This window comes from Schistocerca nitens, chromosome 2 (assembly GCF_023898315.1).
Source record: "Schistocerca nitens isolate TAMUIC-IGC-003100 chromosome 2, iqSchNite1.1, whole genome shotgun sequence".
NCBI lineage: Eukaryota > Metazoa > Arthropoda > Insecta > Orthoptera > Acrididae > Schistocerca > Schistocerca nitens.
Genome location: NC_064615.1, coordinates 355,132,851 through 355,155,874, shown reverse-complemented (window position 1 = coordinate 355,155,874; position 23,024 = coordinate 355,132,851). Strand labels below are relative to the sequence as shown.

The 23,024-nt window shown below is 38.7% G+C and overlaps 1 protein-coding gene and 1 long non-coding RNA gene across 6 annotated transcripts in view; one reads left to right on the top strand and one right to left on the bottom strand.

Annotated features, from left to right (window-relative positions):
• LOC126236178 (probable multidrug resistance-associated protein lethal(2)03659) overlaps nt 1-23,024 on the bottom strand; it is a 417,284-nt gene that overhangs the window by 276,599 nt on the left and 117,661 nt on the right. For 2 of the 3 annotated variants that reach the window (XM_049945275.1, XM_049945277.1), the window contains one exon: nt 21,436-21,658. In XM_049945275.1, the coding sequence (XP_049801232.1) occupies nt 21,436-21,658 (223 nt within the window). The remainder of the gene's footprint in view (nt 1-21,435; nt 21,659-23,024) is intronic. The other variant, XM_049945276.1, reaches the window with a different exon arrangement.
• LOC126236180 (uncharacterized) lies at nt 12,204-22,780 on the top strand. 3 transcript variants are annotated; one of them, XR_007544882.1, is made up of 4 exons: nt 12,204-12,390; nt 13,054-13,163; nt 21,048-21,162; nt 22,743-22,780. It is a non-coding gene; the product is annotated as an uncharacterized LOC126236180 (long non-coding RNA). The 3 variants fall into 3 exon arrangements; XR_007544881.1 differs by lacking the exon at nt 22,743-22,780 and adding an exon at nt 21,783-22,063; XR_007544883.1 differs by lacking the exons at nt 12,204-12,390; nt 22,743-22,780 and adding exons at nt 12,746-12,948; nt 21,783-22,063.

Below are 23,024 nucleotides of genomic sequence, written 5' to 3'. Positions count from 1 at the left end.
TATGTTTTCCAGGTGCCAGCTGTGGTGGCAGTTTGCTAACATTGATGCCCTTGTTGACTAGTAAGTACACTCTAAGATGGTTGTCATAGACGAAGAGCCATGTGCTGACAGAATTTAGATGTGGGATATGATGAGTGTTGTCATGTTTCATAGAGAGGCAGCTAGAAGCAGGGGAGTGACTTGATGAACCTGTGTCAGGCCGCTGAACTAGTTTGGGTAGCTGAATGCTGGATGACAGCAACACACATCAGTAACAAAGCTTGTGTGGAACCAGCAGAGGTGGTGAGGTGTGAATGCTGCAGTTGGTTGTTTACATTCTGTCATAAACACAGCACTTGCATCCGTCACGATATCTGATTTTTGGTGCCTTGATGCAGTGGAGACTTGTGAGGCTGCTGTGGGGATGGCATGGAAGGGCTCGGCTGAGGTCCGAGCAGCTCAGTGACTGTCAGTTGGCTGGGTGCTGCAGAGTGAGTGTTGCACGGTGGTCTCTATGGCTGCAGCTGGTGTGCAGGCTGGCCCGGTCTGGTGGTAGATGCAACCGGTGTTGAGAACGGTGCCAGAGTCTGAGTTTCCAGTAGTTTGTACTCGGGCCATCTGCATGTTTTCAGGCAGCTTGAGAAGCCATAGTGACCAGAGAGCACGATCTGGTACGAGGTTTGTGTCGATTCAGAGGCGTAACCTGTGTCAGAGTGCTAATGGGGTACCGTGGCCCAGCGGCTTCTCAGCAATGGCTAGGTGGAGTTGTTGTTGAGGTGAACGCGACAGGCACTGTGGTATGAGTGTCTTTGCTGTCTCATATCTGTCAGTGGTTGGTGTGTGCAATAGGAGGTTGCTGATAAGATTGGTGTTGGTGTGAAAGTGGTTCAAAAACACCAAAAATTTGTCACAGTCACTCTGATCCCAGCCAACTGCATCGTGCACTCACAGAATACAAACCATACTTGTGGAGAATCAAGTTGTAGTGGCGGCAGATGTAATTTGGTAATGGTAATCTGCCTGTAGCGAGGCGCTGGTACCAGTATGAGGTTGTTGTAATCATGTGAAGTAAATGGTGCAGGTTTGTGAACACTGTCTGGTGGTGCTGATAGAAGCAGTAGCTGGTGTCGCAGTGCAGTAACCGCGATAGGTGCATCGATAGTGTGGGTCATATGACCAATTATCATGGGACGTGGCACAGGTGTCACAGCTGGTGTGTTGGCATCAAGGAGGATGGTGTTGTAGTGGGGTAAAGAGGAATGCAGCGTGGTGTACGAGTATTGGTTGGTGGCAATTGTGACGGATGGCACATCAACATAGGTGATCCAATGCAGTGGCTGTTGTAGGTACTCCTTGTTTTCCCATGGCATGTGGGTCATAGTTGCGGTCAGTGTAGTTGCAGCTAGACAACGTGTGCCTGCTTGTTGAGTGACATCACACGGCAGGCACGGCCTGCAACATTGTGTGGCTGTTGAAGTGTAACATCATCGTGATGATGTGATGCGGGTCACGGCATGGCCATAAGAAGTGTGTCGTCACCCAGGTGATGTATGGTATGGTGCAGAATGTAAAGCTCAGACGTAGGCCCTGGAAACACATGGTCTGGAATAGGAAGGTCACATGTAGTATGGATTTGTCTGCAATAACCCATAAATGTCAGCTATCTGCAGTGGAAGATGGTCATATACGGTGGTGATAGTTTGTCAGTTGTGGTACTCTGGAGGATGTCCGTAATTTGGTAAGTTGCATACAGAATGTCAATATGTACTGAGTTACTAAAATTAAAATGTATGTGGTGTAGGTCATTAACACTGTCACTGATTGGTATATCACTAGCACTAGTTAGGTGGGAGGTGGGGACAGTGGCAGGCAGCCATTGTTCACCGTTTATGGTCACTGTTGATGTAGCACAGTTATTTAAGGGAGTGGCAGATTTGTCTCACCACCTTCACTAATAACATTGTCTTTGATTTGTGATTTAGTGTGTTCGTCCATTTGGCGAGAGATAACGATGCCCTGGTTTGGCAGCTGTTGAAACAATGGGAATATTGTTGACCGTTCAAGGACCACAGTTGTACTGGTTATATCATCTGGGAACTGGCAAGAACACCAAATAGGTGCACAAATAAATAGTCTGTAGTGATGCCAGGTGATGAAGCACCATGGTGGTGTGTATTCTTCGTGCCATGAAGTTTGTATCCTATGATGATAGGTGGTGTGCTGGTGCAAGTATAACTTGGTATTTCACAGTGTGGTTGAAAAGAAAATAATGGTGTCACCACTGTAGGCAGTGGGAAGCAGCCCTGGTAATTACAATGATAAATAATCACTTGCACTCCCATCACTTACTGTAAATACTTTTGTTCTCAGAGCATATACACAATGGGAGTAGCATAGAACAAATACTACAGAGAACTGATCTGGCAAAGATACAGTTGTTCTTGCAAAAAAAAATGGCTCTGAGCACTATGGGACTCAACTTCTGAGGTCATTAGTCCCCTAGAACTTAGAACTAGTTAAACCTAACTAACCTAAGGACATCACAAACATCCATGCCCGAGGCAGGATTCGAACCTGCGACCGTAGCGGTCCTGCGGTTCCAGACTGTAGCGCCTTTAACCGCACGGCCACTTCGGCCGGCTAGTTGTTCTTGCAGCAGTAGGGCAGTGATATTATTGGGGGTAGAGTCAGTGGTTCTATGCCCCACAAATTCATATCTACCATTAGGAGACACTTCCTATTCTTTGATTCTTACAACAATAACACGAGATGATGGTTGGCTATGGGAGGCTTTGCTTCACTCTGTACAATTGGTAGCCTATACAATTAAAAAATGGTATGCCACAATCCTATCACTCTAAAAAAAATACTACAAAATAATGAAAACTATCTGTTGATAGGTCCGCCATTACAGAGAAACAAAACAGATGTCTTTCATTCCCCAGTATTAATTAACCTCCATATGCTTGTAATTCTACTGTAGAAGTTGGCAGAATACATGCTTATAGTTTAGAACAAGATTTGCCAACTTGAATTATACCCACTAACACTCAGTATAACATTCACTGCTTTAAATTTGCTTTCTGAATTTTTTTTTAATTATGTAATTGGGATTAAAGTTTACACTCACAGGCATAAACTCATGAATTTTAGAAACAAAAATGATTTACAGTTAATTGAAAGCCAGAAAAAATTCAGTACCAAATATTTCACTGAAATTCCATATAAAACCTGCTGAACAGATTGTTTATTGTTTGGAATATTTCACCATTTTTGTCTGTCAATTTGATGCAGCTTCACATAAGACACAACTTATTTTAAAGTTCCTCTGTGCTCTTCACTTTAACTTATTAATTTCATGCATTTTTTTTTATTTTCATTTTATTTTATTTTTTTATCAGGCACAGTCCCACATTTTGTTTACTGTGTAGTGCATAGTACCAATCTGCATCACATCACATATTTGTTTTGTGTTTGAACAACTAGTGCAGTAGTTACAGCCCTCAGTTAATTGCTAGCTTTGATTACTGCAGCAGCACATCAGAAGACATTGTTTTCATCTGTGAGTTTGATACAGTTACTCATAAGAAGCAACTTATTTTAAAATTCATCTGTGCTCTTTAGTTTAAACTTGTTAATTTCATGTTTATTTATCAGGCACAGTTTCACACTTATTAACTCTCTGTAGTATATTTTTGCCATCTTTAGTACACATAGGAACTGTGATTACTGTGTTTAGATGTGCGCTGAGTTAGTGACCCTTTGCTCACAGCTTCAGGTAACGTTGGCTTTGGTCACATAGCTTGAACCTGTTGCCAATGGCTATCACTGTGAGGGGCTGGATGTTTAGATCCAAGGGACATCCAGCACATCCCTCTGATCAGCCCACTATTGTGGCCACTCTGTGTATTGCCTGTACTGAGGACAACCAGTCATCTGTAGTCAAGAGGGAGGTCATTCCAAAGTGTGGAAGGCAGCAAAAGACTTTCTGAGGGGCCGATTGGAGGACCTTCCTGATTCATCTGATGAACAGGTTACGGGCACTGTCTGTAGCTGATTAACTACATGAGTCAGACATAGTCACCCACCATGTTCCAGAGGAAGCCTCTCAGCCTGAAAGATCTGGGCATTCACATTGGGTGAGTTTACTGGTAGCTGCAAGCTCCAATGTTAGGCATGTAATGGAGACCCTTAGTAAATTAGAAGTAGATACGCTCAGTGTAGCAATGCAATTTAAATTTCTTAATAAAGGCAAGGCCTCTGTATACCAGTCAGGTTCATTTCAGAATATGCTGATACAATAGCTCCATACTTAGTAATCACATACAATGGCTCACTCATTGAAAGATCTGTACCTAAAGACTGGAAAGTTTTACAAGTAATGCCAATACCCTACAAATGAAATTTGAATAATCCACTGAACTACAGATCAATATCACTAACACTGATTTGCAGTAGGATTTTGGAAAATATGCTGTGTTCAAACATTAATTATGAATTACCCTGAAGAAAACATTTTATTGACAGATAGTAGCACAGATTCAGAAAACATCATTCTTGTGAAACACAACCAGCTCTTTATTCTCATGCAGTAATGAGTTCTTTCAACAGGAATGTCAGATTGATTCCATATTTTTAGATGGCTTTTGACACAGTATCTCACAAGTCACTTCCAATCAAATTGTGTGCCTATGGAGTATCACCTCAGTTGTGTGACTGGATTCATGAGTTTCTGTCAGGAAGGTCATACTTCATAGTAACTGATGGAGAGTCATTGAGTAAAACAGAAGTAATAACTGGCACTCTCAAAGGACATGTTATAGGTCCTCTGTTGTTCCTGATGTACATAAATAACATAGCTGATGACCAAAACCAATTGCAAAATGATTTAGACAAGATATCTGTGTGGTATGAAAAGTGACAATTGACTCTAAGTAATAGAAAGTGTGAAGTCATCCACATGAGTTCCACAAGAAATCTCCTAAAATTTCAGTTACACAATACAGCATATAAATCTAAAGGCTGTAAATTCAACTAAATACTTAGGGATTAAAATTATGAATAACTTAAATTGAAATGATCACACACATAATGTTGTATGGAAAGCAAACCAAAGACTGTGATTTATTGGCAGGACAGTTAGAAAGTGCAAATGGTCCTCTAAGAAGACTGCTTGTTCGAAGAAGGGCAGCTTGTTCTGTATTATCACGACACTGGGGAGAGAGTGCTATGGACACAACATGTGAACTGGAGTGGTGACCATTGAAACATAGGCATTTTTCATTATGGCTGCATCTCCTTATGAAATTTCAAAAATATTCTACTGGTGCCCACCTACATAGAAATAAATTACCATCATGATAAAATAAGAGAAGTCAGAGCTTACACGGAAAGATTTAAGTGCTCATTTTTCCCACATGCCAATTGAGAATGGAGCAGTAGAGAAATAGGTTGATGGTCGTTCAGGACACTATCATAGCTGAGTCATGTTGTATATGTCAATTGAGAAATAAATATAAAAATGGGTTTGTTTGATTGTTCAAGTCTCTGTGGTGGACATCACAAAAATTGTTACTTCCATTTGTAATTTACACCACAGTTGGCAAGGTGGGTGCATGCCTGCATGGTCCCTACTAAAGAAAAACATAGCAACACTGCCTTCTCAGATCCGTATGCCATGGAGTGGTTACCTTCTTCCTCTGCTGTCTTGAGGTGGAAAATCGTAAGTTATAGGCCTCAATACTTTTGTAAATGAGGCATTTCAACATTTTTTTTTCTTTTTGCAGTATTTATATCTTGCTAAAAAGTATCTGCTATTGGAGAAGAAAATGGTACACAAGCCAGGATTTCTTCAAAAGATAATATTAAAGAACATATGTCCTGTACGAACAGACCTAAAGGGAAGTATGATGAAACCTATTTAAAATTTGCATTCACATGTACTGGTGAGACAGATGCTCCTGTAACAGTGTATGTTTTATGCCAAACAAAACTCACAAACAACAATAGCATGAAAAGAATACATGGCTATTCACCATACAGAGGAGCCACTGACTCACAGACAGGCCCAATGAAAAGACTGCTGTACATTTAAGTTTTCCACCGAAAGGGCTTCTTCTGAAATAGAAAACACACGCACATGCACACATGTACAATTCACACACACATTACCACTGTCTTTGGTTGCTGTGACCAGGCTTGCAAACTCCATAGGCACTTGCTGATCACGAAGAAAAGAAAAAAACATTCATTTTTTAACAGCCAGAGTTACTCAATAGAAAATTCTAAACATCAAGTAATTGTTGTTGTTGTTGTGGTCTTCAGTCCTGAGACTGGTTTGATGCAGCTCTCCATGCTACTCTATCCTGTGCAAGCTTCTTCATCTCCCAGTACCCACTGCAACCTACATCCTTCTGAATCTGCTTAGTGTATGCATCTCTTGGTCTCCCCCTACGATTTTTACCCTCCACGCTGCCCTCCAATACTAAATTGGTAATCCCTTGATGCCTCAGAACATGTCCTACCAACTGATCCCTTCTTCTGGTCAAGTTGTGCCACAAACTCCTCTTCTCCCCAATCCTGTTCAGTACCTCCTCATTAGTTATGTGATCTACCCATCTAATCTTCAGCATTCTTCTGTAGCACCACATTTCGAAAGCTTCTATTCTCTTCTTGTCCAAACTATTTATCGTCCATGTTTCACTTCCATACATGGCTACACTCCATACAAATACTTTCAGAAAAGACTTCCTGACACTTAATTCTATACTCGATGTTAACAAATTTCTCTTCTTCAGAAACGCTTTCCTTGCCATTGCCAGTCTACATTTTATATCCTCTCTACTTCGACCATCATCAGTTATTTTGCTCCCCAAATAGCAAAACTCCTTTACTACTTTAAGTGTCTCATTTCCTAATCTAATACCCTCAACATCACCCGACTTAATTCGACTACATTCCATTATCCTCGTTTTGCTTTTGTTGATGTTCATCTTATATCCTCCCTTCAAAACACCATCCATTCCATTCAACTGCTCTTCCAAGTCCTTTGCTGTCTCTGACAGAATTACAATGTCATAGGCGAACCTCAAAGTTTTTATTTCTTCTCCATGGATTTTAATACCTACTCCGAATTTTTCTTTTGTTTCCTTTACTGCTTGCTCAATATACAGATTGAATAATATCGGGGAGAGGCTACAACCCTGTCTTACTCCCTTCCCAACCACTGCTTCCCTTTCATGTCCCTCGACTCTTATAACTGCCATCTGGTTTCTGTACAAATTGTAAATAGCCTTTCGCTCCCTGTATTTTACCCCTGCCACCTTTAGAATTTGAAAGAGAGTATTCTGTCAAAAGCTTTCTCTAAGTCTACAAATGCTAGAAACGTAGGTTTGCCTTTCCTTAATCTTTCTTCTAAGATAAGTCGTAAGGTCAGTATTGCCTCACGTGTCCCAGTATTTCTACGGAATCCAAACTGATCTTCCCCGAGGTCGGCTTCTACTAGTTTTTCCATTCGTCTGTAAAGAATTCGTGTTACTATTTTGCAGCTGTGGCTTATTAAACTGATTGTTCGGTAATTTTCACATCTGTCAACACCTGCTTTCTTTGGGATTGGAATTATTATATTCTTCTTGAAGTCTGAGGGTATTTCGCCTGTTTCATACATCTTGCTCACCAGATGGTAGAGTTTTGTCAGGACTGGCTCTCCCAAGGCCGTCAGTAGTTCCAATGGAATGTTGTCTACTCCGGGGGCCTTGTTTCGACTCAGGTCTTTCAGTGCTCTGTCAAACTCTTCACGCAGTATCGTATCTCCCATTTCATCTTCATCTACATCCTCTTCCATTTCCATAATATTGTCCTCAAGTACATCGCCCTTGTATAGACCCTCTATATACTCCTTCCACCTTTCTGCTTTCCCTTCTTTGCTTAGAACTGGGTTTCCATCTGAGCTCTTGATGTTCATACAAGTGGTTCTCTTATCTCCAAAGGTCTCTTTAATTTTCCTGTAGGCAGTATCTATCTTACCCCTAGTAAGATAAGGCTCTACATCCTTACATTTGTCCTCTAGCCATCCCTGCTTAGCCATTTTGCACTTACTGTCGATCTCATTTTTGAGACGTTTGTATTCCTTTTTGCCTGCTTCATTTACTGCATTTTTATATTTTCTCCTTTCATCAATTAAATTCAATATTTCTTCTGTTACCCAAGGATTTCTACTAGACCTCGTCTTTTTACCTACTTGATCCTCTGCTGCCTTCACTACTTCTTCCCTCAAAGCTACCCATTCTTCTTCTACTGTATTTCTTTCCCCCATTCCTGTCAATTGTTCCCTTATGCTCTCCCTGAAACTCTGTACAACCTCTGGTTCTTTCAGTTTACCCAGGTCCCATCTCCTTAAATTCCCACCTTTTTGCAGTTTCTTCAGTTTTAATCTACAGGTCATAACCAATAGATTGTGGTCAGAGTCCACATCTGCCCCTGGAAATGTCTTACAATTTAAAACCTGGTTCCTAAATCTCTGTCTTACCATTATATAATCAATCTGATACCTTTTAGTATCTCCAGGGTTCTTCCATGTATACAACCTTCTATCATGATTCTTAAACCAAGTGTTAGCTGTGATTAAATTGTGCTCTGTGCAAAATTCTACCAGGCGGCTTCCTCTTTCATTTCTTAGCCCCAATCCATATTCACCTACTACGTTTCCTTCTCTCCCTTTTCCTACACTCGAATTCCAGTCACCCATAACTATTAAATTTTCGTCTCCCTTCACTATCTGAATAATTTCTTTTATTTCATCATACATTTCTTCAACTTCTTCGTCATCTGCAGAGGTAGTTGGCATATAAACTTGTACTACTGTAGTAGGTGTGGGCTTCGTATCTATCTTGGCCACAATAATGCGTTCACTAAGCTGTTTGTAGTAGCTTACCCGCGTTCCTATTTTCCTATTCATTATTAAACCTACTCCTGCATTACCCCTATTTGACTTTGTGTTTATAACCCTGTAGTCACCTGACCAGAAGTCTTGTTCCTCCTGCCACCGAACTTCACTTATTCCCACTATATCTAACTTTAACCTATCCATTTCCCTTTTCAAATTTTCTAACCTACCTGCCCGATTAAGGGACCTGACATTCCACGCTCCGATCCGTAGAACGCCAGTTTTCTTTCTCCTGATAACGACATCCTCTTGAGTAGTCCCCGCCCGGAGATCCGAATGGGGGACTATTTTACCTCCGGAATATTTTACCCAAGAGGACACCATCATCATTTAATCATACAGTAAAGCTGCATGCCCTCGGGAAAAATTACGGCCGTAGTTTCCCCTTGCTTCCAGCCGTTCGCAGTACCAGCACAGCAAGGCCATTTGGGTTATTGTTACAAGGCCAGATCAGTCAATCATCCAGACTGTTGCCCTTGCAACTACTGAAAAGGCTGCTGCCCCTCTTCAGGAACCACACGTTTGTCTGGCCTCTCAACAGATACCCCTCCGTTGTGGTTGTACCTACGGTACGGCTATCTGTATCGATGAGGCACGCAAGCCTCCCCACCAACGGCAAGGTCCATGGTTCATGGGGGGGGGGGATCAAGTAATTACTTTTGCAAAAACTGGAAATGTAACTGAGGTATTTTACTGTGTAAGTTACTGTATTGTGTTTAATGTTGAAGCTCATTCAACTGGAGAGAAACTTACTAAGTCATGCGTAAAAGATATAGTGTTACGCATTATTAATGAGCAGAATGCCAGCAAAATAGATCTGATACAATTAGCTAATAATATGTTTCTTGTTGATATTCACATCAAGTCTCCAGCTGGAAATAACATTTTGACACAATATTTTGGTGGTCCACCCGGCTGCTATCTTCAGCTGAGTAAGCTGTTGCACTAACTTGCTGGAACTGAAATCAAACTGCAGTGGCAGCTGCTTTATACACCACCTGTAGGTCCATCTCATGTGCACAAATGTAACTGCCCTCTAGTGGTGAAAACTTGCGGAAATGATAAGCTGATATCAAACACTGTTGACACCTTTTGATGACCAAATCAAAGACCACTGTTTTTTAATGTCACACAAAACAGGGTTCCAACTCTTACTTAAAGGATACCCATCATCTCTATTTATAGCATTGTCAGATAGCTGGATTTCAATAGCTTCAATAGCTTCAGAGAGCTGCAGTGTGGTCTCAGCTCTCTGAGTCTGCAGATGTGTGTGCAAGTTGTGTTTATGTGAGTGTGTGTGTGTGCGTATGTGTATGTGTGTCTACTGCTGACAAAGGCCTTAACGGCCGAAAGCTTTAATTGTGTGAACCTTTTTATTGTGCCTATCGTGACTCATCGTCTCTGCTATATGGTGAGTAGCAACTTTTCCTTCTCTGGTATTGTTACATTCCATACTGGATTTTCCATTGTTTGATTTTATGTCCTTCAGTAAGTCATCATTCCACAACCACAGAAGTTTCTGGCTGAATTAATGCATGGTGCTGCATGCATTGATCATGGACTGTATGAATTGTTTACCCAATATAGGCTTTCCCACAATGGCAGGGAATTTTGTAGAAACTGGGCTTCCTCAAACCCAAATCATCCTTGACTGAGCCAAACAGCAATCTAGTCTTAGCTGGCATATGGAATATCCTTTTAATAGAAAATCTCTTTAAAATTCTTCTACTTTTGAAAATATGCTTCCCAAAAAGGTAGGACCATCACTGACTTAACTTGCATCTTCTGTTGGTTCCTGAAAATGTCCAGTCTCTAGAGCATGATGAATCTGATAGTCAGTGTAACCATTCTGCTTGAACACCACTGTTAGATGATCCAGCTCTTGTGTAAAACTATCTGCATCCGAAATGGCATAAGCCCTTTTTACCAATGTAAGTAAGACCCCTTTGCATTGGTACGATGGATGAAAATTTTATGCATGAAGGTATCAATCCGTATGTGTAGGCTTATGATAATCACTGTGTTCTAATGTCCCATCATCCCTCCTGTAGACCAAGACATCTAAAAATGGAACATTTCCATCTTTTTTACTTCCATTGAGAACTTAATATTGGGATGCAGACAATTAAAATGACCTAGGAAATGATCCAGAGCATCCCTCCCATGTGGCCATACCATAATCATGGTTGTAAGAGCACCATCTTCAGTGCCGCATCCTCAAAATTTTCCGTAAACAAATTGGCAACTATGGTGGATAATGGACTCCAGAAAGCCAATCAGTCTGTTTGTTCAAAATATTTGTCATTATATAAAAAGTACATTGACATCAACACAAGGCAACATAGCTTAGTAGTTTCTTCACCCAATTTTCACCCATTAACTGCAAAAAATCTCAAGAGGAACTCTGGTAGAAAGTGATGCAACATCAAAACCACTGAGCAAATTCATGGGACTGAGACACAGAGACTTCAAACACTGAACAAAAACCAGACAATTGGAAATATGATGTTCACATTTTCTGACACATGGACTGACTGTGAAAAAAATGTAGAAATTTATCTGAAGAAACCATCATTGGAAAACCAACGAACACTTTAAGTATGTGAAAGTAATAGAAACTTGTGCAGCATTAGTAGCAGGAAAAATTTCAATTATTAAATTGAGTCCATTTGATGTAAGTATTTAAGAGTAAAGTGTGTTTTGAGTTCAATGTGCCACCCTTCTGGCCAGTGTAAAGAAATTAAAGTGAAGTAAGATATATTGCCTATAGTAATTTTTTATCAAGAGGAAGTTTTATTACACTGTGGACACTCAGGCTTGAGTAAGAGAAGCATGCTGTTTAAAGTAAGTAATGGCTGAAATAACTGGTGTATTGTTTTTTATGAAAATAAAGTTAAAGTCTTGTCAGTATCATTATTTGTTGCTGTTTAGTGTCGTTCTTCACAGTCATTTTGAATTAGATAAAGCAGGGATTTAGTGTTTGATCAAGCTATAATAAAGAAGTAAATGATGCAGTGAGGTATATAGTGGAATAGTGAGGTATATGAACCAACAAAGTATTAATTAAGTATTTAATGGAGCTTGGCTTCAGTTACCTGAGCCTGCAGTCATGTATGTATGAGATGCGTGTGTGCATGCATGCATGTGTGTGTGTGTGTGTGTGTGTGTGTGTGTTTGTGTGTGTGTGTCGGCTATTTTTGGCAGAGGCCATACTGGCCGAAAGCTTTATTTGTGACAGTCTTTATGTTGTGCCTATCTGCTACTCAGTATCTCTGCTATAAGCTGAGTGGAAACTTTCCTTTTCATAATATTGTTAATGGAGCAATAGGGTACATGGAGTGAAGATGAAGAATAAGAAAAGTGTTCTGCGATGCAGTGGCTGTTAAGACACTGATAAGGGACCCTGTCTCTGCCGTAGTTAAGTGTTGTGAATGCACTTACTCGGTTAACAAGTTATAAGTAAACAAGTAAATAACATAATAACTATTAAAATTGTAAAGTATAGCTATACACAACAGAGTAATACTTTTGCTGCAGTAAAAACATCTATGGAGTTTGATGCAACAGTTTAATAGTTGATAGGAAAGTTATGGGGCACAGTGATTAGAAATAGCTTAGCTTTTTCATAAAGATAATGGTAATATTGAAAGAATACAACAAAATAAATTGAAAGTGCTGCATAAAATCTCAAATCACTTAATTGTTTATAAGATATGTATACCACTTTCCTCCTACATATTGGGAATGTGTCTTGTACTAACGATTTCAGACAGTAAGGGAATATGGCAAAAATGTTTGTATCACTGCAGCTAAAAAGAAAAAAATGTGGAAAAATCATACAGAAATTAACAACAGAAATTCATTTGTATTCAAATAATTTAAGTTGAAAATTATGTAATTTTCTTTGACTAAGAGACCACTTGGGTTTCCAGTACAGCCCCCATCCACTAAATTTTAGAAGTGTGCTAATGATTTGAAAAATATAATTTTGTGTGTCTGAGGCAGGTACTTTAATGTTTCCTCAGGTACATCATAAATTTTAGATACTGATTGCTGAAGTATGTTTTCTTTTATTTTATTTTATTTATTTATTTATTTTTTTTCATATGCCCACTAATATGGACATTCAGTAAGCAAGGACATAGCAGTAAAGTAGTAGAGAGGATGCTCACTGAAGACGAATAGAAGTTGGGTGTCAGGAAAGGAAAAGGAGTACCTTTTTCCAGAATTCCTCAGTTCAGTAAGTGCAACATATGCAAAAGTGCAAGTTCATTTATTCTTTATAAAAACAAAAATTTGGACTGAATAAAGTTGTTTCAGATTCTAACAATTAGTAAAAAGTTAAAAATTGTAAAACTGTACAAGAAATTTGTAATCTATATTATCAAATTTGTATTTTTGAAATACTGTACTATACTTTTTGTAAGCAGCTTTACTTTTGACTTTCATCATTTAAATTTATGTATATTAAATGAAGTTTTCTGTACGTTATATGGCATAGTTGTTACTCATTTAAAAATATCTAACTTAAATGTTGATGGTAATATGTAGGATTATAACTAAAGTTTCTATGGCATTGGATCATCCAAGTACTGTAAATATTCTTCCATATTTAAGTACATAACCCAATAGGGGAGATGTAACAGAGCAAGTTGACCATCCATTTGCTCTCATACTATTCATAAAAGTAATATAATTTGTTTCTTTTTTTTTGATCCTGTTATATGAATAATACATGCATGACCATTACATAACTGTGATCTGATGGTACACATTGTGTTACAGATGTCTCAAAATATCAGTTAAAGTTGTTAACATATATTAACATATAGTATCCTAATTTATTATATTGCAAAGATTGGTTAAGTTTACTTCACTCCATTGCTCAATGTTTTCAATTTAACATAAATGGCAAGATTGCTGTTCTAGGAATTCATTTATAGAGTAAAAACAGTGACACAACAAATATGACTTCATGACTTTGCTAAATTTTATGTCGTCTTCGATGGACTTAATACTAGTAGGAAGATTGTTGAACAGTGGGAGGCCTATGTGGAAAGCTCCCTTTTTACACAGTCGAGTGTTTTTACATAAAACATGCAGATTTGAGTTTTTCTTGGTGTTGTGTTTATGTATTTGATTGTTTTTTATGACTCTGGAGTCAGTTGGCACTATGTGGTTTCTGAAAAATTTTAGAGTCTTGAGAATGTATAGGCAAGGCAGTGTAGGGATTTCCAACTTTCTGAAGATGGGTTTGCAGGAGTCTCTGGGTTTGCTCCCAGTAATAGTCATCATTGATCTCTTCTGGATTTTGAATGTGCTAAGGGCAGTTGGAGAATTTCCACAGAATATCACATCATATTTTAGGTGGGGTTGTATGTAAGTGTAGTACATGCTGGTTAATGTTTTCAGCTAGCGCATGATTTTAGTACACTCAATACACAACAGCCAGTCCTAATTCTGCGATTTACCTTTCCTGTATGTGTATTCCATTTCCGGTTATCTTGAACCCACAGATCCAGGAATTTGAAAACAGTGTCAGTATCTATTGGCTGATTATTTACAGTGACAAGTGAGAGGAAATTGCATTTTGCATTGTGTGAAAGTTCTTGGAAGCTGTCTTTTTGGTGTTGATAGTTAATCTGTTGATTTTAGCCCAGTTGCTGAGTTGTTCAGTGGCCAAGTTCACAGCTTTTTGCACAGCCTCTGTATTTTCCCCTTTGAGGAGTACAGTTGTGTCAACAGCAAATATTATTGTTTTGTGTGCATCTACATTCAGGCTCAAGTCATTAATATACAGGAGGAAAAGTAAAGGTCCCAATATTGAGCCCTGTGGTACACCTTGCTTTACACTTTTATTACTCAATAGGATTTCAGTTATTGTGTTGGTTTGTCTATTAGTGTATTTCATGCTGACTCTCTGCATCCAATTGTTTAGGAATGAAGCAATTCAATTGTTCGCGATTCCTCTGATACCATAGGGTTCTATTTTTTCCAGCAATATTTTGTGGTCAACAGTTTCAAAAGCCTTTGACAGATCCAGAAATATGCCTGTTATGGGCTGTTTTTTATTTAACAGATCTAACAGCATATTTATGCAATCATATACTGTTGCTTCTAAACCCATGTTGAGCTAAACTTAGTAATTTTTTTTTTCTCTCAATGAAATTCATAAGTTTTTTGTACATTATTTTTTAAAAAAACTTTAGAAAAGCAGGATGAGATTGAAATAGACCTGTAGTTATTCATATCTTTATTATCACCTTTTTTTGAAGACAGGAATTACTTTGGAAAGTTTCAGAGCTTCAGGGAAAGTACCTGCCTGGAAAAAACAGTCACAGAGATGAGTTAATGGTTCAGCAATTGTGTGTACACAATTTTTGATGACAGCTGCTGGGATACCATCAATTCCAGCTGAATATGATTTTTTTAACTCTCTGAGGGCTTTTGCAACATCATTTTCAGTGACTTTGGCTGGCTCTTGAGCACTATGGGACTTAACAGCTGAGGTCATCAGTCCCCTAGAACTTAGAACCACTTAAACCTAACTAACCCAAGAACGACACACACATCCATGCCCGCAGTTCCAGACTGAAGCGCCTAGAACCGCTCAGCCACTTCAGCTGGTTCAGTGCCTTTGGGTTAATTTTTGCACAAGATCTTGTGCAACGTTAGACTGTAAATTGACCTTGCTAGCAACTTGCATCAGGTGGTTATCAGATGTTACAATTCTATAATCACTTTTTGGATCCATTTCACGTAGGCCTACCGCCACATTAGCATTGTTTTCCGTGGCAGTTCGTTTACATGCATATCATACAGGGCTATGATCACACGTGGCACTAGACAACACACGATTTCTGTTAGGGCTCAGCATTGCATTCTGAGCAAGATTTGCAGCTTTACTATTTCTTGTAGTACGCTGTACGCTGTCCTGTTAAACACCAGTTTTTGTTACCAATATTTACGTTCGGGGTGCAGATAACGAGTTCATTGTTCATGGGTTTATTGGATACTGCCAGTTCAAGTTCATTACACTTCACGAATAGTTCTTGATACTTCACCAGTAGGTTTTCATGCTTGAGGATGAGGACCATTATTTCTTGTTTCAATGATGTAATTATGTGATCCTGTGTTTTTAGAGTATTGTTTACTTTGGATTCCGTAGCTAGTATGATGCATTGGCAGTATGTCCACTGATCTTCACTGTTAAAGTATTTCAGGTTAACTTTGACGCATTTTTTGTGGTACCAATAATTACAGTTAATACAAAGAATACCTTGTATAACTCTTTTTGAACATATTTTACTCTTATTACGGTTGAAATTTGTTGGAACTGCAGGATCGGCAATTTGTACACTTTTACCTGGCGCCATCTTGGCTAGACACAGGGAGTTATAAACCCCAATTGTTCACACCACAATTCCCCAAATATGGTGACAAAAAGCTAATTACATGAACTGCAAACAATTGTGATGGAAAGATGTCTATAGTTTAATATTTCCCACAAATAAGTGGAGATAGCATCTGAAGTGAGCTTGTGATGGCCACAATATTGACTAGTCAATCATGTCTAGTGAAATGACTGTGTATGGACTTCTTTGAGATGTATTCATGGCTTCTTCAACATGTATTAGTGCCTATGTATCTGTGTTACCCACAAGTTTATAAATTATTTGGTGTGCTCTACGACAGAATTGTCCGTTCATAGTTGAGCGCCAGTCAAGCAGCAGTGAGTGCAGCCTTACAACAACAAGGACATGGTTCATGACAATCCTTAGCATTCTTCTCCAAGTGTATGAAAGAAGCAGAAACAAAATGTAATGCCATAGAGAGGAAATGCTGGCCATATATCTTACCATCAAACACTTCTGGCCTTTACCAGAAGGTCAACAATTTGCAGTGTTTACTGGTTATTGGTCTTTCATGTCCATTCCAACAGGACATGCCTCACCATGTCAAACAAGGCGTGCAGACTTTGTGGCTCAATTCACAACTGACACTCACCACATCAAAGGCAAAGATAATAGTGTCACTGACAGCCTCTCGCAGTCTGTGGCAAGTATTACTAAGGTGAACTGGTCAAAGACTACAGATAGCCAGCGTACAGACACCTTCATTCAACAGTACATCCACAATGCAAACTCTGCCTCACATCATCTGGTGTGTGTACCAGTGGACTGATTCTCATGTGAAATGTGGTGTGACAGTGGTGGCAACCAGCTACATCTGCTCATCCTGCAAAATCACCTTCCAGAGGTCTTCAATGCAATCCACATGTCACATCCTGGTATGAAGGCAAAAGTCAAACTGGTGACAAGCAAGGTCATCTGGCCTGGGGTCAAAAAGGACAATTGTACATGGCATCAAAAAGGACAATTGTACATGGCCACATTCTTGCCTTGCATGCCAATGAAAGAAAATCTCACGGCTTGTTCATGCCACCACTCAGGACTTCCCTCTACCATCGGCACACTTTGCCAACATCCCCTTAGATCTGTCTCACACTAACCGTGCATTATCGACCAATGTTATCTTCTAACCATCATTGATCACTAAACCAGGTGGCCCGAGGCCACATCTCTCACTGACATCATTCTGAATCTGTTGCCACAGCATTCATCAACATACGGTTTTCTCGCCATGGCATTCCTTTCACCATCACAACTGAATGAAACTGTCACTCTGAAGTATTGCTATTCAACCACCTACTCAACTCGTGTGATACTCGTCTCCTTCGGATCACAAGCTATCATTCTGCTAGCGATGGCATGGTTGAACACTCGCATCAGTCACTCAAATCTACCATCATATGCCACAAAGAGTCAAGGACTGATGCTCTGCCCTGGGCACTGCTTGACCTCTGAGCATTAAAAGAGGATTTGTTCTGCTCTCCAGCACAAGTAGTCTTCAGTGAACAACTGTGTGTGCTGGGTGACTTCATTGCACCTTCACCTATACAGATTCTTGTGGACCAGCTGAACTTTCTTACAAAATTGGAGCAACTCATCAGTTGTATATGTTCATGCACCCCACAATGTCATGGTCAACATAATCAGTTCATCTTCAAAGAACTACACACATCAATGCATATATGGTTGTGTGATGATGCAATCTGGCCACCTCTCATTTTCCGTACTCTGGTCCATACGAAGTGCTGTTGAGGGGACCTAACACTTGAATCATTCACAAGGAAGGAGGCACTATCAACAGAAAGATTTAAGCCTGCCTTCGTTGCTCCTCCCCAAGATGAACTACCATGCAACCCATCTGTGCTGACACGTGCACCACATGCCCCTGTGGCAACGCCCTCACTGGGAGACACAGACACCTGCCACCTGCTACACCACTGTTCACATGCACTGGCAGACAAATAAAATGTAAATTTACAGAGATTTCTGGCGCACTTGGCTATCAGGTGCACAGTAAAGGAGGTGTGAGATGGTCTCACTCTCTGAAACTCCAACGGCTCTGCTTATCTGCGAGCCCCAAGTGCTCACTACTGCTCCAGCTGTTTCTACCTCTGCCATCCATCCACCTAGGTGGCCTGTCCCCGTCATGAGTTGGTTACCTCCCCCAAAGTCCTTAGGTCAGATATAAGTCAGATGAGGCACAATGTGCAATCAATCAACACTGTAGCCTTTACAGCTTTCGTGGTGACCACAATATTGACTAATTGACCAACTACAGTGAAATGACTGTGTACAAACTTCTTTGAGACGTATTCATGGCTTATTCCATGTGTGTTGAGTGTATAAAATGCTCCATGCAAGTATTTAGATGTTTACTAAATTATTTGCTGTGCTCTATGACAAACATGTACATTTGTAGTTGAGATAACTCAGAAATTCCTTTAGATATCTCCTACCAGCTAATAAGTAACTCTCAATGTAACAAAATAGCTCAGTAAACATTTTAGTTTTTCCAAAAAAGTTTTGTTACAAATGTAATTTGCAATTAAAGTTTTCATCTTCCAGAAGGTTCCATTTTTAAATGATGATTATTTTCAAAGTTCAGTTAGGCATACCTAGCTTTGTAGCCCTAATTTTTCTGATTAAAAACTGCCCATTTGCAGTAGGGAAATTTGTAAGTTTGTTAATTATTCAGTTTAGGAAATTTCATCAATTTCTCCTTTATTCATTTAGAATTGAAGCTAGATTACTTCTTGGTTCATTACAATTTCTATGTCCACTAATTGTGCTAGCTAACTTATTAGAGTCTATAACATAAAACATAATAACAAATTTTAATAATGATTAATATGCTTTCTTATAAGGAGTAATGCTGCACAATGGCCCAGTCTGTTCTCATTTAGTTATCATCATACAAATGCCAAAGTGTCAAACTTCAGGTCTGAGGAAATAATTTAGTTCAGTAACATCACGGAGTCACTTGAGTTATGAGTTAATATCTTTGTAAACTACTTCAAAGCAGTCTGTAGTAGTTATTCACAAAGTCAAGATATCTGAGTTACAATTACTAATAAAATTGGTCATTTCCATGTAATTGACCATCCTTCAGTCAATGAAAGTCAGGATGTGGTATGCATTCATTTCATCAACATCTCCGTGGGCAATTTTTATGTGCAGTGAATATTTAAATGGGCCTATCTAATGTGTGTTTTCCATCAGGATTGTAAAACGAAGAGCACTGGAAATATGTTACCACTGTCAACTATTTTGAAGGGGAATGTGAATGCTAACCTGTGATGAATGAACTCTATGGATTATCCAGGATGAGCTGATCATGTGTCAATAGATGTGGGAAAGCGTCAAGCTAACTAACGTAGTGTTGCATCCATCTTTTCAAACTTGTCATTAACCCAAAATCACAGAATGATGCCAAGACACTAGTAGAGCTTGTGATGAATGAGGCTGGCTCCCATCATCCTACTCTGCATACTCACCTATATTAAATATTAAGGTCCATATAAAATTTTTGCTAATTTTTTTTTCAAATTCTGATGTTTAAATTCCTACATTACACATGTTATGAATATTGAGAAAATCACAGAAACAAATTCTGCAACCAACACCCCCCCCCCCCCCTCACTATCCAAGAAACTTTACTATTCAGATCATTCAGTCTGTTGTTCTAGTTGCAATGAGGTAATTATTTCTGTCAGAAATGATGCAAATCATAAGATTTTGCAATTCCAAAATTTTGTACATCTAATCATAATGAAAATCTTATGCACTAATATGTAAATTTGGAAGGAAAGACCATAATTAAAGAGTTCATATGGTCCAAACTTTCAGTGCCAGTTATATCCAAACCACCATAAATTTCCAGGATATGTTGATATACTTAAGATTGACTGATATTTCTGTCCTGTGACACCCATATTGATGAGCAACAGACCCTAATTAAAAATTGCTAAACTTTCAATAATTAATTTTAACATACAAAATAGATCTCATAGTCAATTCCAGGATTCCCACTGCATAAGCCTAAATTAATATTGTGTATTTTAACAGTGGTACTAATGATAAATAAAATACAAACAATCGCAATGGCATACTCAATAGTCAATAAAAAATGGACTTTCTAACCTACAGAATTTATAAACTATTCTAAATTACCAAAGTTCATTACTATTATGGAGTGAATCTTTATAAGGCCAATACTCGCCCTATTTCAATCAGCCTACTCTTAGTCTTAATTTAGTTTTACTTCAGCCAAGTTCAGTATGAGACTGGCATCATTTACGTAGGGAGTTCAGCCTCGGGACCCATTTGTGCTTTTCTGTATTGTGTTTAATTAAGGCTTAGTGGGCATACTTCACCAGTATGAGCAGTGTCCATTAAAATATGTGGTTTCAGTGCAGCTGCAAAACACTGGTGATTATTAAGAATTGTTTTGTGACAAAGTTACTCAATTAAGAATGAAGAAATCTCAGAACACTTCATAAATACAGTATTCAATCCTATTTCTGAAAGATATAGCGACTACTAAGCCCCCTATATGTCCATACCAGCTACCTGAGTGTAAACATTATTGGAGACTGTATAAGACCAGATCATCACAGGCGGCATCTCAGTGATGCAATTAAAGATTGGTAAACTACCATTTTGAACTTTTAGCTCTTCATTTTATGTACAGATCTCACAACGTTTAATTTCAGGTGGTGATTCAGTGAAAGTGCCTGGCTACCAAAGGCTTGTAAAACAAAAGGTAGGTCTAGTAATGTGACTAGCCACTACCCAGGACCAGAAATCGCTGCTGAGGAAAATTAAAAGGTGAGTGATTTTCTTTCCTCATTTTTCTACCATAAATATCTGATGCAGAGATTAAAATGCATAAATTAATAAAAGAACACAGATATAACTTTTTGGGCATCCAAATGGACCATCAACAGCAATGCAATGAGCACACTGATCGGTTGCTCAAGTTACTAATCTTGCTCATAGGAAAGTAAATTTGTTGCCATATGTTGCATATTTCTTTTCTCTGTTGTCTTACAGAATCTGACTTAAGCATACATTACATCATGATTATATTTTCTTACCAACCTTGTAAAGGAATAAACAGCAACACACAAATAGTTCCACCAAATGCTGCTACTCCAAGTTTTGTCCATATGAAGTATGTTATGATAGCTGTTTCTATGGGACCCAGCCACAAGTAATGTCCAAGTATGAATATCATATCAAACCTATGGACATCATTAGCCATAAGATTTACCACCTGTCCAGTAGCAGTACCTGATAAAGCATTCTCATTAAGCTTCAGTGCCTACAAAATAGCAAATAAAACAATAATTGTAAGAAATTGTGCAATGACAGCTGCAACATACATTAAGTTAAATGTTTTTGCACAAAATTGTTACTTTCATTTATATTTATTTATTTAATTTCAGCCATTACTCTCAAGCAGAACAATTTCAGTTCAAAATATCAGAAGATAGAATGCATATACAGGTAGTTACATTGTAGCACATGTCAGACACTGCCCCAAAGGGTGGAAGAATCAACAATGATCAATGGCATGAGAACAGAGAAGGAAATGGAAACCACTGTGTCAAACACACATGATGTGTACCCACAGGAAATATGTCTGTAATTAAAAAGTGTCAGAATGACCTCTTCATTGCTTGAAGATTCTGGATTAGTCTCCGATTCTGATCCATGGAGGGGACTGTCAAAGGAGATGAGACCATGAGAAAAAGTTTGAAAAACCAAAGAAACAGTAATGTTCTACAAGTCAGAGCATGGAATGCCAGAAATCTGAATGTAACTAGAAAAATCTGGAATGGAAAATGGAAAGGCTCAATATTTATTCATTTATTTTGATCCAACATCAACTGATTTCAAAAAAAAATTTTGTTCCAGTCTTCTGGGTTAATCAGAGCCTTACATACTAGAATTACATATTATGTGCCTGGTATTGTTATCTACACATTTTTTTAAATAAATTTAGTCAGGAGAACAATGTTACATATATGGACAACATAGTTTGCTATTGCAATACATAAATTAAGAAATTTACAGTTTGTGGCGCAGTCTTCAGATCTGAGATTCATATATTTACAGTTTGTGACACAGTCTAAGATCTGAGATTCATATATTTTTAGATAAAGGGTCTTCCATCATACAAGTGTACTAAATTTGGAAACTCATCTACAGAACACACAGGATTGTTTAGGAGCCATAATTTTATTTTCTTTCTTAGTTCTGTATTGGGGAATTAGGAGATATTAGGGTGGAAGCAACTCAGGGATGTTATACCTGAATAGTGAGGGCTTTTCTCATAAAGTGTGGTTTTATGAGAGATTGCACAAAATTGTTACTTTCATTTATATTTATTTATTTAATTTCAGCCATTACTCTCAAGCAGAACAATTTCAGTTCAAAATATCAGAAGATAGAACGCATATACAGGTAGTTACATTGTAGCACATGTCAGACACTGCCCCAAAGGGCAGAAAGAACCAGAGGTTGTAGAGAGTTTCAGGGAGAGCATAAGGGAACAATTGACAGGAATGGGGGAAAGAAATACAGTAGAAGAAGAATGGGTAGCTCTGAGGGATGAAGTAGTGAAGGCAGCAGAGGATCAAGTAGGTAAAAAGACGAGGGCTAATAGAAATCCTTGGGTAACAGAA